The sequence below is a fragment of the Prionailurus viverrinus genome, chromosome B2 (genome assembly GCF_022837055.1).
Source record: "Prionailurus viverrinus isolate Anna chromosome B2, UM_Priviv_1.0, whole genome shotgun sequence".
Classification (NCBI taxonomy): Eukaryota; Metazoa; Chordata; class Mammalia; order Carnivora; family Felidae; genus Prionailurus; species Prionailurus viverrinus.
In genome coordinates, this window is record NC_062565.1 from 28,236,952 (window position 1) to 28,254,582 (window position 17,631).

The 17,631-nt window shown below is 35.4% G+C and overlaps 1 protein-coding gene across 2 annotated transcripts in view; it reads left to right on the forward strand.

Moving 5' to 3' along the window:
* The window catches only part of EXOC2 (exocyst complex component 2), a 277,000-nt gene that overhangs the window by 246,105 nt on the left and 13,264 nt on the right, over nucleotides 1–17,631 (forward strand). For both annotated transcript variants that reach the window (XM_047859097.1, XM_047859098.1), the window contains 2 exons: nucleotides 11,842–11,897; nucleotides 13,955–14,077. In XM_047859097.1, coding sequence (XP_047715053.1) covers nucleotides 11,842–11,897; nucleotides 13,955–14,077 — 179 coding nt within the window. The remainder of the gene's footprint in view (nucleotides 1–11,841; nucleotides 11,898–13,954; nucleotides 14,078–17,631) is intronic.

The window sequence follows — 17,631 nt, forward strand, 5'->3', positions numbered from 1 at the left end:
CTGGATCATTTCAATGTATGATAGAATTATAAATGTTACTATAATGAAAGATAAAAATATCAGGAAGAATAAAGAGGTTACTTTTGTTTTTGGATAAAACTGTACCAGAATCTTCCCTAGGCAATAAATTTGGTAGAGTAATAAAAGGAAGCATTGATTTTGAAGATGGAAGAGCAACTGCATAATTGTTAATAATAACTTCAAGAGAAAAAATAACTTAGAATTCAGATATTGGAAAGAAATTTTGTTGCAGAGTCAGAGAAACAAAATCCTAGCAATAAAATGAGTTGTTGTTACTACCTTTCCTGCTCCTTCTTGCTACTATTGAGTTCCCGTGCCTTTGTAGTTGATAGTCCTTACAGTAAACTTTATATCCAGCGTTATAGATAATGCAAATGTAGGCTAATGTAGGTAAACAGCTTGTCAAAGTCAGATGCTACCATCAAAGCCCTTTCTATCTTGCTATACTGCTTCTTCAATTTCATCATTTCAAACATTTAACAACCAGTTGCTTAGTAGTTTTAATTGTCACAGTTAGGCTTAAAAGATACTTATTGAAATATTTAAAAGATTTTTATCACAAATGGCAAGATTTCATTCTTTTTAAGGCTAATGTTTCACTTAAGGCTAATATTGCATCACATCTTCTTTATCCATTTATTTATCTATGGATATTTAGGTTGCCTCCATATGTTGGCACTGTATATAATGTTACAGTAAACATAGGGATGCATATATCTTTTTATATTAGTGTTTTTGTTTTCTTTGAGTAAATACCCAGTAGTGGAATTACTAGATCATATGGTATTTCTATTTTTAGTTTTTTTGAGGACCCTCCATAACTGTTTTGCACAGTGGCTGCACGAATTTACATTCCCACTAACAGTGCACAAGGGTTCCCTTTTCTCTACATCCTTACAAACACTTGTTATTTCTTGTCTTTTTGATACTAGTTGTTGTGGCTGGTGTGAGGTGACAATACGGATGGACCTAGAAGATATTATGCTAAGTAAAATTAGTCAGACACAGAAAGACAAATACCATACAATTTTGCTTTTATGTGGAATCTAAAAACCAACAAAAAAACAGAAACAGACCCATAAAGAGGAAAAACTATTATTTACCAAAAGGTTAAGGAATAGGAGGATGGACAAAGTGAGCAAAGGGGAGTGGGAGGTGTAGGCTTCCAGTTATGGCATGAATAAGTCACCGTTGAAAGATACAACATAGGGAATACAGTCAATGGTAGTGTAATAGTGTTGTGTGGTGATCGGTGGTTAGGTACACTTATGAGCATAGCATAATATTTAGAGTTGTTAAATCACTATGTTGTACACCTGAAACTAATGTAACATTTTTATCAACCATGTCTCATTAAAAAAAAAATTTTAATGTTCATTTATTTTTTAGAGAGAGAGAGAGAGACAGAATGCAAGCAGGGGAGGGGCAGAAAGAGAGGGAGACACAGAATCCAAAGCAAGCTCCAGGCTCTGAGCGGTCAGCACAGAGCCTGACACAGGGCTTGAACTCGTGAACAGTAAGATCATGACCTGGACCTGAGCCGATGCTGGATGCTCAACCCACTGAGCCACCCAGGCCGAGACCAAATGTTGAGAATACGGACTTTATGTTATTACTTCTTTGCTGTGCTCCACAGTGGTGATTCCACTGATAGGGATACAATAGCTGCTCCATTACATGGATAGTACCACTCTGCATTTTCATACCATCTACAGTGGACCAGACAGTGGTAGAGCACTTTCTGTGTGTTCATTCACTGAATCACAGAGGCCCACACAGCTAACTAGGGAAGGCAGGATTCTCACCCAACCAGTCAGGCTCTAGTGCCATGTTCTTCAGCCTGGCTTCTCTCATAACCATTTTATTAGTTGTGATTTAATTGATGTCATCTTTATTTAAAAAAAACAACAACTTGAGACTTTGAAATTAAAGTCACTACAGACTTGTTTATGAAATGTTATATACAAATGTAATAAAACGTTGTAAGTGTAAAACAAAATGCATTCCTTTGCATAGATAGAATGAATCTTGTCTCTTTGACTTTGCTAATTGAAGTACTTTCTAATGAAAAAAATATTTTCTGCCAGAAGGCTAAATTGAAACAAATGAGTTTGTTTTATCAACTGATGTTAAATTGATTAAATGTCTACCTTTAGGTCTGAAATTCAGTATATCATGTTTCAAATGATGAAACTGATATTCTCTGTTAAATGTATGAGGTGATCTGTAATATTTATGGTAGTGTAACTCATAATTTGTTTTACCCATCAGACTTTAACTTTGGAATGGGAGATGTTGTGATACCCTTGCTCATTTTTGAGTCTTGAAAGACATTTGTCTATGATGTATATGAATGCTAAACTATTAATAAATAGAAATCTTTTCTTAAAAATGGAAAACATAAGCCTTGAAATAATTTTATTGTTATTTTCACTGCTGGCAATGTTTTCTCTTTTCATGAGACAAAGTTTTCCTCTTCTTATTTAAAAGATAGGAGATCATGGGGCGCCTGGGTGGCTCACTTGGTTAAGTGCCCCACTCTTGGTTTCAGCTCAGGTCATAATCTCACACTTTCGTGAGTTTGAGCCCTGCATTGGGCTCTGCACTGGCAGCACAGAGCCTTCTTGGGAACCTCTCTCTCCCCTTCTTTCTGCCCCTCCCTCTCTCTTTTTCTCTCTCAAAAGAAATAGACTTTAAAAATAAAATAAAATATAGAAGATCATATTAATTAAAGCCAAAAAAAGATTCTGATAAAATTGCGAACTGTAGAGGTTGAGGTTATTCACTCAGAGACTACATATGAAGCATATCCTCTCTTCAAGTGTTCACTTTTAAAATCCCCTATATGGCAAAGACATTCTGTCAATTTTGGCAAAGAAATCAACTTAGGAATGAATAAACTAAAACATGAAGACCTGGAACTTAAAACCCTTTCTCTATTCCAGCAAAACTAATTTTATTGCAGAATATTTAGGCCTTTCTGTCTGCCAATACTGATACAGTTCCTGGTTACCTTTTTTTAATAGGCAGTAATTTCAATAATGTGCCTTAAGAGTGTAATTGAATAATTTATTTCAGAAAAAAAAAAGTTTTTTCATGTAGTGTTTCAGTTTTACCAAAAAAAGTACATTGTGGGATATTTATAGTATTTTTCAATCTATTTTTATCTGTAGACTAGGACTGATAACTGCCTTAGGGCATAGGGGTTAAAAACAGGAAATGTGGTTTATAAAGTAGGTAGTATCTCCAGAGTTTCCAAAGTTTGATTTCTTATAGTACTGACTGAAGAGTATCATGTTTCAAAACAACATTAGGCAGCGTACCTTGAAATCAGTCTGTGTTTAAAGGAGTCGTCTGTCCAATTAAGACAGGAAATGCTTCATGGAAAAGTTTGCGCTCTTGGTATAGGTTCAAGTAGTGTAGCAGTTGTTTTCTGTAATTATACACTGTTCTTTCTCTCCAGCTCTGTTTTAGATAGTCTTTATGTAGTTAGATTGAGCATAAGTCTCATGTAAATTTTAGTAAATTTCCTTTGGCCTTTGTGTTTTGATTAAAATTTTATTTTAGTGTTTTAATGGAAAGTTTTGTCTCTATCATAGTTGAGAAGGAGCATATATTATAGTTATTAATTATAGTAATTAGAAAATCCAAGTTAAGAAAACAAAAAGGCATGAAAAAGCAAGGTTATAATTTTTATGGCTTTGAATGACAGTTTTTCAGAACTGATCAAAACTGAAAACCCTTGACTCAGCAATTCCATTTCTAGGAATATATCATACATAAATTATTCTATGAGAATATAAGGATTGATGTTCACTGCAGAATTATTTATAGTCTAATATAATATAGTCTAATAGAATAAATTATGAATAAATAAAAAAATGAATAAATTGTAAATAACAGAATAAAACAATTATGGTACATCCATAATATAGGATACAAGGCAGCACTTGAAAATGATAAGGTAAATATATATACACTGGCATGGAAGAATGTTTGTGATATGTTACAAAATGAAGTAAACAAGTTTTACTTGGAATGTGTAGTGTAATCTCATTTTTTAGAGGAAAAAATTATATTCATGGGAAGAGATTTGGAAGACTACATGCCATACTAAGGAGACTGATGGAGAAGTTTATTGGACTTTTATTTGTTATTATGAAAACTTATTCTTCTGTGTTGTTTTAATTATTTTCAGTGAGCATTTAATGTTTTTCAAAATAAGAAATCAAGAAGAAAGACCTGATTAATCCAAAATGTTCACTATTCTGTTCTTATAAAGACATTCTTTAGAGAAGTCTGCTTAGTGATTTGTCCAAGTTACTATTATAAGAGGAGTCAAACCCATTTATGTAACACTTTTTAATTTATAAAACATTTTCCCATACTTGAAAGAATACCTGAAGCTCCAGTTAATTAACTGATTGTCCAGCTAAAATGTAAATCCAAGCCATTCCATACACACCTGTACATTATCTATTATAGGTTATTGCTAGGCATTATTTCATGAGATTGGCCGAAAAGCAACACTAAGATCCTTCCAACATGTCAGGGAATTGTTTTTTTCACAATGGTGCTGAGGATTTCATCAAACAGAGCCCTCTGTTTACCAGTGTGGGTTTTAGTGTTTGCTGAACAATTTTCTTTTGTGCAGTTACTTTCTTGTGCTGTTTTATAGATAATGTAAGCCTCTCTCCCGTGTGCAAGATGGTTGTGTTCTCTTAATTCTGGTAGTGTCCCCATTAGAATGTGAGGAGAGGGGGCTTTATTTTTTATGAAATTGCTCTTATTTTGGTCACTACTATATCTCTAGTGCCTGGAAGAGAGTCTGCCATGTAATAGTAATAGGCACTCAATAAATATTTTTAGTAGTATGCCCATTCCAAAATCAAGTGCCCTCCCTATTTGATTAAAAGGAGAAAATGGCAAATAGAGCAAAAAAAAAAAAAAAAGACTTCTTTTCCACTTTCATGTATGAAAATCAAGACCTTCATTGTTGAAGAAGATGGTATGTGGTCCAGGCCCAATTACAGGAAGCTCACCCTGCGAGAAGAAGCCTACAGGTTCTTGCCCAGAGCAGAGATGAGCTTTGTTTTCTCCATGGGGAATTTCCACACTGGGCTACTAGATTAATTGCTAACTGATAGTCTAGATTGATACTGTGTGGGTGGGGACACTTTTTTGGTCAAATAGCATGACACATTTCTAATTTTATATTCACAGAGTAGAGCAGATACATATTATAAATACTTAGAAGTTGTTCTCAGTCCCTTGGAAAGTTGTGGGGGCTTATCTAAATGGGAACCTTTTTAAAAACAATACTTATTACTAAATCATAATAATGTAGCATTTGTAACTCCAAGAAACAGTCAGTTTGCCTTATTTTTCTGTGTGCACTATTCACATGGACACCTCATTTCCTTGTAGTACAGTAAAATGTGGCATTTATGGCCCACTAATGTTGAAGCTAAAGCTAAAACCCTGGTTTACTAACACATTTACTAAATGTTCATTATGTCCTAATATATCTGAGCTCTTTCTGAGTATCAAGCCTATAGTGAGCATTCAAAAATGTTGTTTATTATTTGATTGAAATAGCTGTTTGCTAAGTATATAGCCAGAAAAACAAAGCATATTTGTAAAACTAATGTATTTAGACTTAACAGTATTCTATGCTGCTATACTTAATTGATTCAAACTATATTTTTCAAATGGATCCTGAAAAATTATTTCGAAAGCACTCTTTTTTGTTTTCTTTAACCCTATGAGAAGTAAGAGATGCATGCTTTAGCAGAGTATCTCCTTTACACATAAACTGAGGCATGTACATTTTTAGTGAATGGCTCTAGTACAAAATTATATATTATTTAAAACTTTTCTCAGATGTATTTGTTCACCCATTCATTCACTTATCAATTTATTTAAGAGGGTTAAGGGAGCTTACTAGTGAGCAAGACCCACATGGCGTTTGCCTTCTTTTATTTCTGAACTTGTGCTACAGGCCAGCCACTGTGGTAGGTAGTAAGGATACAAAGACGAGGTAAGTGAAGGGTGATCCCCATGCATGTGGAGTTAACAATCTAGCAAGGTAGATAGATATTAATCAGGTCATCTTATAAATCAGTGGAAAGCTGTTACAGTGGGAGGAGAGAGAGCTGGTGCCAAGAGGACATGAGAGGTCTTCCCTAACAATTGCTAGTATGTTCTATTCAGCCCTTCTTTCCAAACCAGGGCACAGTATGACAAAACAGTTCCACCAAAATTCCAACTTCTAGAGAACTTTGTGTAAACTAGCAAAACAAGAGTATAGTCAAAGACAAATCTCTCCAGTTCCAGCACATCCCAGTAACATTTGGTATTGTATCTGGGCAGTCTGCCTCTGTCTTGTTCTTAAGCTGTTCAGAGATCGCTGGTGCCACTCAAAAGAACTTTACCTACAATTAGGATATGCTGCAGCCTGGTGACAGTCATGATGTGTTAGAATGTCCAATCTTCAGGGGCACCTGGGTGGCTCAGTCGGTTAAGCATCCGACTTTGGCCTAAGTCATGATCCCATGGTTCATGGGTTCGAGCCCCGCATCAGGCTCTGTGCTAACAGTTCAGAGCCTGGAGCCTGCCTCAGATTCTGTGTCTCCTTCTCTCTCTACCCCTCCCCCACTTGTGCTCTATCTCTCAAAAATAAACATTTAAAAAAAAAAGAATGTCCAATCTTCTCACTGTGTGTTTCAGAAAAAGAAATTGGTGTACTTTTTCTAGTTATCATACCTATTACCCAACTATTTATGTCTTTGTTAAAAAAAAAAATGTACCTGAAATGTGTGTACTGTTCTGTAATCTACAAAGTGCTCCCTACCATGGAGATAAGTTCTCTTAGGGTGGGGCCATTTCTGTTTTGCTCTCTTTTGTACACCATCACCTGTCAGTGCCTAGCACATAATAGATACACAAAAAATATTTAAAGAATAAGGGAATAAATAAATATATATCACATTTTTGTAACAGCTCTGATAGCAAAACAGACATTGTAATGTCTACATTTTGTAAAGTAGGCAGTTGTCTAAAAGGTGAACTGATCTTTGTCTAGGGTCATATCATTATGTATAGATAAGCCAGGACTTTGATCCCAAGTCTTCTGGCTTTACATTGAGTATTCTTTCTGTTACCTCAATGAACTTAAAAGTCATCATCAACCATTAATGTTAATAATCTTAAAATTAGAATAAAGTCTAGTCGGAAGGAAACATATACCACCAAAATCAACTACAAAATGGTCCCTTTGTGATAGACATGGAACTTTTGAAAATAGTACCATAACCTAAAATAAAATCCTGGTCCTGTCTCCAGGTACCATGACCACGGTCCCTTTAAACCCTGCCATCCACTTCAAGGCCTCAGCCAATTTAATAACAAAATTTATGTACAACTCTTCTCTGATGGCTCTAGGATCTTTCTTGGCATCCTTACTACCTCTTTCTTGCTTTATAAATCTAACCTGTTCCATTCAAGGAAGTTAGCTCAGCTGTTAGTGGGAAGACCCAATTTTACATTCTCCAAAACCCAAATCTGTTCTCTTTCAACTCTGAGTAATTGTATTTCTCTCCTTTTGTCATGATCTCCATGTACTTTCCTCTTTGAGGTCAGAAAAGAGCAAATTGATCAGTCTAGCCACCCAAAAGAAGATTGCTACCTTCTGTCACCTGTGTTTTGATGGGGTCCTTTGACATAGTGCCACATGAGCAAGTGAGGCAACCTCTGGCATCCTGCCACTGTTATAGGCTTTTTTTTTGGGGGGGGGGGGTACAGATCTTTGAAAGAATTGACATCCTCCTACAGCTAGAATTGGAGCAACACTTTTTAAAAATTTATTTATTTTGAGAAAGAGAGAGAAAGAGGTAGAGGGAGAGAGAGAATCCCACGCAGACTCTACACTGTCAGAGTAAAGTCTGACATGGGTCTTGATCTCATAAACTGTGAGATCATGACCTGAGCCAAAATCAAGAGTTGGACACTAAACGGGCTGAGATCATGACCTAAGCTGAAGTTAGACACTCAACCAACTGAGCCAGAAAACTCAAAAAGCAGTTAAAACCAAGGGGTTAATCTATGTTTAGTTTTTTAGAAACACATCTGAAAGGCTCAGTGTAGACCCCTGAGTGAGTAGGGTAGGTACTAGGTTGGCTAGTGTGTAGGGTGTGATACTGGTTTTGTTTCTCCTTAGGCTGATAACTGGCTATTGAGTGGAATAAAGAGAAAGGAATTGAAATTCTTAACTAGGAAGATCACAGAGATCTTATCTGTTTCATGTTTGTGAACCTTCAGACCTCAGTCTCTAGACACGGACGCTGTCTAGTCTCTAGGTCCAGTGCCCTTCCTCCACCCTCCCAAATACTATTCTTTAACCTTTCAAGAACTTGACAAAAAGGAAATCACAAGTAAATGTTTCACAAATTAGTATAAAACAAAGATTTTGTTTTACAGTATAAAACCCTTTCATACTATGGATTTGCTACATACAACTTAAAACACCTATATGAATACTAGTACATTAGGGTAAAACGTAACAGCTAAGCACTTTGGGGTCTTACACGTACTGGGGATATACACATATTCTACTTGAAAGACCTAATGTCTCACTAAATCTGTTGTGTGCCTATCAGAGTCCACCATGAAGTAGAATCTCAACAAATTGATGTTAAATGAATGAATGAGAACTTTTAGCCATTCCCTTAGAACTAACAACAATTTCAGCCCAATATGCAGTAAAAAATACTTATCTCTGTATTTAACACAATGGGTAGCTTTTTAGAGAGAGACAATCATTTATTTTCATATTTTTAAAATTTTTAAGTTCTTAACACCAGCATATACATTGCTTTGGAAGGTTATAATAATATTTCACAAATCTCCTCCTCTAAGTTAGCATGTATTTTTCATATGCGTTCAATTTAATGTTATCTTTTTGAACCCTTACTGACCTGACATGTGGTTTGATCAGGAATTCTCTTTCTGTTCATCCCTAGGGACAGAAACTTTTTTCCTCCCTTTTCCCTCCAACATTACCACTTATTCCTTGAAGCAGTTGTTGTTTTATTTTTTGGTGGGGGGGGGGGTATTATTTCATTTTCTCTATTCAAAAAAAAGTAAGTCTCCAAGAAATACAGGTTCTTGTTTTTGTTTTTGTTTTTGTTTTTTCTCAATTTGTTACGGTTGAGGCTGTGTGTTCCTTTTAGCATACTATCCTTGTGAAACCTGTGGTCAACCTAAAACAGGAAGCTTGATTTTGTTTTCATATTTTTTTTATTAACAGCAATATAGTTCTGATGGTGGAAAGTGTCCTGTGATTTTATTCTTATTATTCACAGCTTTGCCTTTAGAATTATATTGAGTAATTTAGATTTATGTCTTTTACAGGGTATTTTATTAGTAATGCTCCAGTCTGATGGGTTCTTGCCAGGAAATGTTTTTCCTATCAGGGTCAGAGTGGGAGTTGAGTTGATAGCATGTGACACTGGCTTACTTTATTCTAAGTTTAATTTTCTGCTTTTTAGTCAGCATTCTGGCCCCACGTTTACATTGAAGAATTTTAGAAGTTAAAAATTGCCCTCACATTTCTAGTCATCACTGCTAGAACATTTCTAGCACCCAACCTCTTGACATTTGTTCATATGCATTGACAGGATCCTGGTTTTCACCAAGAGCAGAGACTGTTGAATTTCTTCTTTATTTTTAATTTTTTTTAATGTTTTTAGTATTTATTTTTGAGAGAGAGAGAGAGAGAGAGACAAAGTGCAAGCGAGGGAGGGGCAAAGAGATGGAGAGACACAGAATCCAAAGCAGGCACCGGGCTCTGAGCTGTCAGCACAGAGCCCAATAGGGGGCTCAAATCCACGAACTGCAAGATCATGACCTAAGCTGAAGTCGTACACTCAACCAACTGAGCCACCCAGGCGTCCTGAAACTGTTGAATTTCTTAAGTTCCTTATATCATCAATGGCCTAAGATTATGCTTCTATTTTTAGTAACTATATACATGGCGTGTATGTGTGTGTCTGTCTCTATATATCTATAGAGATAGAGAGAGACAGACAGACAGACAGACAGAGAGATATACGAGCTAGTCTTTTACAGGGTTGCAATTTAAAAATTCTTGACCTGAGCACAGTGATTATGAACTCAGGAACCAGAGAGCCCTTCCCTGCTTTCCTCCACTCACTTTGAAAGAACTATCCAGAGAGCAAGGAACGAGATGAGGCATACTGACTGAGGTGATCATAGTCATCAGAGACAGATGTCACACCCAGGTCTCCCTGTTGCTCTGACTGTAGCAGGTAAACAATCCAAGGGAACAACTCTGTGGTATGCCTTTCCTCTTAGAGGAAGAAAGCTTTTCTGGTCTTCAGCACAAGGTAGTTTATTTCACTTTCACTTATAATAGGTTCCTTATATTTTCCTCGCTTACCTCCCAGATAAGACTTGTTACCTTGCAATTAGTTAATTTCAACTAATTTCTGGATTATATTTGTTTACTCTTCAACAGATTTCTTAATTTTTCCACCAGAAAAATAGAATACCTGAACCTCTCCATATTCCAAAGTATATATAAATTGGCTTCTTAAAAGAAAAATAGTGTGCCTATTTAAAACTATAGCATATGACAGAATCAAAAACTAGTTATACATTTAGAATCTAAAACTGTCAATTCAGAAAGTTGGTTATAGTTCTTGGCTTTTAAATTCTCAACCTTTCTAAATCATCAGTAGCTTAGATGACATAATGGGAAAAGACTCTCCTTAACACTGTAACATTGTTACTGTTAACATCCATGATTTTACAATAGAGAATTTTCTCTGTTTTGGTATAAAAGGAATTCTCAATATTTGCAATTAATTCTAGAAGGCATTCTGAAATAATATTCCACTCCAAGTAAAAATAATTTCTTTGGAATTAAAGTAAACCAGCTTCTTGTTTTCACATTTTTTTTTCTTGCAAAATAATGATAATTGAAAGTTCTTAATGAGCCCTGTGGGTACCTGGACCAATCACATGCATTATTTCCTATAATCCTCACTACAAGCCTGCAAGATAGGTACTGTTCTTACACTTTTTAATGGGAAAGAAACCTGGGCTCCCAGTTTTCTTGCCGAAAGTCATAGCTTGTAGGCGACAAAACTGACTTCAGACTCCTGCACTACTAAATCTTGCACACACCTGCTATTGAGTGCCTACTTTTGAGTGAAGTAGTATTTGTTAATTCTTTACTGTCCTTAAATCTTGTATTTTGACTAACCTTTAACTTGCTTTACAAAATCAGATTGTGATTTTTGTCAGACATTTCTCCCAGAAGTAATTTTTTAAGATCAAAATAGCCTGTATAAGTTAACTTTTACCTTTGGAAGTAAAATGTTATAATAGATATGTAGCTTCTATAAGCTTTAGTAAATATCTTCCTTTTGTCTTTTCTTTTTTGATCTGCTAATGTATGTGTGTACCAGGTAGGTGAGCGCGCTCACACACACACACAAATGAAGAAACATGTATATAAAGAAACTGAAGGACAGTTTTAAATTTCAGTTTTGAAGCAGACTGACCATCAGTTACAGAGAAACAATGAAAGAAAATGTTTAACTTTTTTTTTAACCTGAACAAAAATAGTCCTTAATACCATTTGGTTCTCAAAGGAAATAGACAGTGATAGTGTTACTTTCTGTTTCTCCTTAGAAAACTCTAAGGCAGTAGTACAGTGCACAGTAATGCCGTCAAGGGAGGTGGGTAGCTTTTTTCCATTAAATGCCTTTTTTCCCTCCCTCTTCTTGATTTCAGGTGTCAGAAACTATTTAAAAGAAGCATTGGTGAATATAATTGCTGTGCACGCAGAGGTAAGCTGTCATTAGATGTTCTTAAGAAATATGGGTAACTGGAAAACAGCACAAAGAGGCAAATTTGATGGTTTTTCTGGTAGTCTTTTTTCCCTTCAGAATATATCTTGGGTATAAATAAAACACAACTCTAACACATGCACACACACGCATGTGCTTTTACTATGAGAGTTTTTTTTTTTTCTGAAATTGTGTTTAAAACTAAATCCATTAATGTTCAAAAGGTAAGGAGAAGAGAGATTGTTTTTTTCACCTTGGTTTGGAAGGAATATTAAATCCCTTATCTTGCAAAATTCATTAACCTCTTTTTAACCAGAATACAAATAAGCTTTGGTGTCTTATTCACGTGGCAATGTGTTCTTACATAGTGGCTGGGAATCCAGAAAACTAGACTTATTAGAAAGATAGGCTGAAAGGGCAGGCCGAGGTTAGGAAGCAGGTGCATGGTTTCCTATCAGTGACTGACTTAGGTACATGTGGATGTTGATGCTTCTGGTTCATGCTAAAACTTGCCCTCAGTTGAAGCATTATCATCTTAAGGTTTACGTTAACATCCTTTGTTAACGTCCTTCTTAGAAGGACTCTTCTAAGGAACATCAAAAGAGGCACAGCTACCACCATTATCACCACTATGACTACGAATTCTATAATTTCACAATCCATTACTCACTGCTTTGCCAGTACTTTCAGAGTGGTTATGGCTCATACACAGATTGGTGACCAGATAAAATAAGGCCCACAAAGATGTTATCATTAGATAATTTCCACTGTTGCTTGAGTGCCTTTTAAGCTGCATGCATCTGATGTAGGTGTATTTAGTTTATACCACTGTCTTCATCAAAAAGTATCAGAGGTTGTCAAGATAAACTGGAAAACATGGATAATCAAGGCTAAAGCAAAAGAGTAACCAAAGGAAACAGAGAATGCTATCTTGTTCCTGAATTTGTCTCTAAGTTTGAAGCAGCTAGAGCACAAAGAGAAACGTAGTATGTTATGTTTTCATTTCTTAGTAAAGGAAAACATACACATTCTTCTATGGAAGTATTATATATATGATTTAACTCCAGCAAGAATTTATCACATACATTCTTAATGATTTTATCATCAAAGATATACAAATGCTTTTTTGTTATGTTAGCTTCCAATAAAATTAGAGTATAAATTAAATCATCACTCAGTGAAAGCATTTCTGTGGTAGATGAACAGGTGGTAGTCAGAGGAATTGCAAAATATGTATGCCTTTTAGTGATGACAGTAATTCCTAAAGAGGCAGCTTTTATTAATGTCCACTATAAGTAACCATGATTTGTATGAGGGTTTTCAAACCCCCTTCTAATTTATCCCAGTGACTGGAAGTAGAATTTCATTCATAATGTTTATTTACTATTTCCCACATGATCTTAACTTGACAAATTTATAAATCAACATAGTAAAATGTTTCACTACATTTTCAAATATAATAGTTCTTATTCTGAAAATACCAAGATTCAAAGTTTAAAAATAATCTTTTTTGTCAAATGAAAGGAAACACATATGAAATTCGGCAAACAATAAAATTGGGGACTTTGTTGTCCAATATGCAATAATGTGCCCAGTTGATACAGTGTTTGTTTCGATCTAAGAAGAGTCTGACCCCATATGTTTTTCTTTTAATTGTGGTAAAAAAACTGACACAGTGTGTTTTTATTTCTATAATTTCATATTTCTAAATTTCTATAATTTTATTTCTATAATTTCTATAATATTTCCTTTTGTGAAAAGGGCAAGAGGAAGATGAAATCTTGGAAACTATTTTTAGTTTGTCAACATCAACAACACCTTTCAAAATTATATTTGCCTATATATTTTTAGAGGATTAGTTTTTGCCATTAATCACTTAGTACAACTGTATCTTCTGTCTGTATCTTCCTTTCATTCATAATTGTGATCCTTTAAAAATATGGCTTAGAAGGCCTGTGAGTTATTTTGTTTTGTGCATCTTTTTGTTTTTAACAAATTCAAGTCAGGAAATGTTCCTATAACACATCATTTGCTCTTACTTTAAACCCTTCCATCAGGTGTTCACTATTTCCAAAGAATTGGTACCTCGAGTTCTATCCAAGGTGGTGGAAGCAGTTTCTGAAGAGCTAAGTCGACTGATGCAGTGTGTTTCATCCTTCAGCAAAAATGGAGCATTACAGGTACCAAAATCATTCAGTTCCATGTTGAACTTTTATTTCATTTAAAACATATAAAATGTATTTGTAGTCATCAATCTTATATACAGACAGGTGTTTGTGAATCTACCAATTGGAGATCTACATCTTCTCTATTGCATAAGCCATACCATACCCATGCATTGTCTACAAATTTTAGAGTTTCTGTTTCTGTGAGTAGAGCAAGATCTTAACAACTCTTGTGAAATTTTCTGAATGCAGATTCCTTCTAAAGTTATGTGACTTTTTTTTTTTTAGTTTGCAGCTGTCTTCACTACATCCAGTTTCACAGGAATTTTTAGCAACTTAACTTTTAATAAATCTTTTCAAACCATTCAGTGCAGTTTTCATAGAAATGACAAGTCTCTTCACACTCATAATCCATTGGTTTTATGTTGTAGTTATTTAAATTACATAGTTATAATAACAATTATAACTTCTATAAACCAAATACGTCTTGGTATGCATATAACCAAATTGACAATAGGAAAGGTGTTCATGCATAGGGAGAGTTACCTGCTACCTATGAACTGCAGTGATTTAGAGCATTGCAATTGCGCTTTTAAAGGGCACCTGTTGTGATGAGCACTGGGTGTTGTATGGAAACCAATTTGACAATAAATTTCATATTAAAAAATAAAAAAATAAAAATAAATAAGAAAATAAAAAGTACTGGCAGTTTTGCTTCCAGTAGTGGCTGAGGAAGTTTCTGTCAACCAATTCCCTACAGATAATATAATCTTGAATAATATTTAAGAATAAAAGGTGTAAAAACAAAAACCTGAAGATATTAGAGAATGACCATTAGTGAGTGATTCTAGAAGAAATGGTACTTGGGGAATTTTTCACTTTTTACAAATTTTAGCCTACAGGCCAACAGATGCCTAAAACTTCACAAAACCTGCTATCTTTCTGGCTTGAAGAATAGGCTTCAGAGCAACCACAGTTACAGGAAAGTGAGGGTGGTATCCCAGAGAGCAGAAAACAAAAACCACAAATTTTGTATGTACACTGCCTAAATCACAGGTTGACCCCTGAACTACACATGCGTGATTAAACTCTACTCCACCAGCCCAGTTAGACTAGAAGAATTGAAGTAAGAATTGAAGTGCTTGCCCAAGAGCTGAGAGTTTTCAGTTTGAATCCAGATAAGTTAATTGCTTGCTAAAATGAATGAAACAAAGATCAGTCCTCTTCAGGGTCATGTAATAGAATCCAGAGTCTCAAAAAAAAAAAAAAAAAAGAGAGAGAGAGAGCGCGCGCCAAACCATAAGAGACTCTTAAAAACTGAGAATAAACTGAGGGTTGATGGAGGGTGGGAGGGAGGGGAAAGTGGGTGATGGGCATTGAGGAGGGCACCTGTTGGGATGAACATTGGGTGTTGTATGGTAACCAATTTGACAATAAATTTCATATTAAAAAAAAAGAATCCAGAATCTCCAGTCACATTATTGACGGTGTCCAGGAAACAATCCAAATATACTTAAGGCACAAACAAGATAAAACAGGAAAATGTGACCCACTCTTAATAGAAAAGACAATCAACTGAGACCAATCTTGAGATAATGCAGTTGTTGGAATTTGAAGACAAGGACTTTAAAGCTGCCCTATTCAGTGATGTAAACGTGACTATCCATACTCATAATGAATAGATAGATAGGAAATCTCAGCAGAAAAATAGAAACCCTAAAAAAGGAACTAAATGGAATTCTGGAATGGAGAAATACAGAATATGATTTTTTTGAAGTCTTCTAGATGTGAATAACAGCAGAATAGACAAAAGAGAAAGTCAGTGAATTTGTACATCAACAGAAATTACCAAATTTTAAGAACAGAGAAAAGACTCATTAGAAAAAAATGAATGCAACTTCAGAGACCACTGGGACAATGTCGAAAGGTCTAGCATACATGTAATTCAATTTCCAGAAGAGTCAGAAATGGTTAATCAGTACATGAAAGGATGGTCAACATCATTGGTTATCAGAGAAATGAAAATTAACACTACAATAATATACCATTACATATCCACCATGATGAAGAAAATTAAAGACTTAAAAATACCAAGTGTTGGCAAGACTGAAGAGAAATTAGAGATCGTACGAATTGTTGGGACGGTAAAATAGTACAGTGACAAGAAAAGCTCTTTCTTATAGCACTACTAGGAATTTATCCAGAGGATACAGGAGTGCTGATTTGTAGGGGCACATGTACCCCAATGTTTTATAGCAGCGCTATCAACAATAGCCAAATTATGGAAAGAGCCCAAATGTCCATCAACTGATGAATGGATAAAGAAGATGTGGTTTATATATACAATGGAATACTACTTGGCAATGAGAAGGAATGAAATCTTGCCATTTGCAGCGATGTGGATGGAACTGGAGGGCATTATGCTAAGTGAAATAAATTAGAGAAAGACAGATACCATATGTTTTCACTCGTATGTGGAATTTTAGAAACTTAACAGAAGACCATGGGGGAAGGGAAGGGGATAAAATAGTTACAAACAGAGAGGGAGGGAGGCAAACCATAAGAGACTCTCAAATACAGAGAACAAACTGAGGGTTGGTGGTGGGGGGCACATGAGAAGGAGAAAATGGGTAATGGGCTTTGAGGAGGGCACTTGTTGGGATAAGCACTGACTGGGTGTTGTATGTAAGCAATGAATCATAGGAATATAGTCCCGAAACCAAGAGCACACTGTATACAGTGTATGTTAACTAACTTGGCAATAAATTATATTTAGAAAATAAACAAATATACATATGTATATCTATACATATGTATATATATATATATATATATATATGTACATAGAAAAGAAAACCTCTTACTTTAAAAAAAAAAAAACTAACCAAGAGAGCTGAAAACAAAATAGCCAAAAGCTGGAAACAGCCCGGGTATTCATCAGTAAAATAAGCAAACTGTGATATGTTCATAAAACCAAATGCTATTCAGCATTAAAGAGGACAGAATTACTGGTACCACCTGGATAAATCTCGGGAGCATTCAGCTGAGTGAAGGAAGCCTTACACAAAAGCTCATATACTGTATGGGGTTCATTCACATGAAATTCTCAAATAGATAAAACTATCTATGGTGGAAAAAGTCTCAGGATAGTGCTTTCCTCTGGGTGGTTGAGATTAACTAGGGAGGGGCCTGTTGGCTAAATTCTCTCAAAACTAGCAGGGAAGGGTTAGGAAGAGGTACCATATTTAGCTAGAGAACTTTTTTGATAAATACATGTCCAGGAGACTGCTGACCACCATGACTGTTCCAACTTCTAATATTCTAATACTTCCTAGGAATTAGGCAGTCATTTCTATATTGGAAAAGTTCAAGTGAGTCTAAACCCCCCATTTCCCCCTCTCCCATTGGGAATCCCTGTGTTAGACTGTTTTTCTATTGAGCAGATAATTCAGAAGGACTACAAGTTAACCTGTAATAATCACTTACATAAAGGGCCCATACCTCAATCTTCAGAACCTTCCTGAGAGCCAGTTTAAAGAGGAATGGGATGACAGTTTGGTGATTTTAGC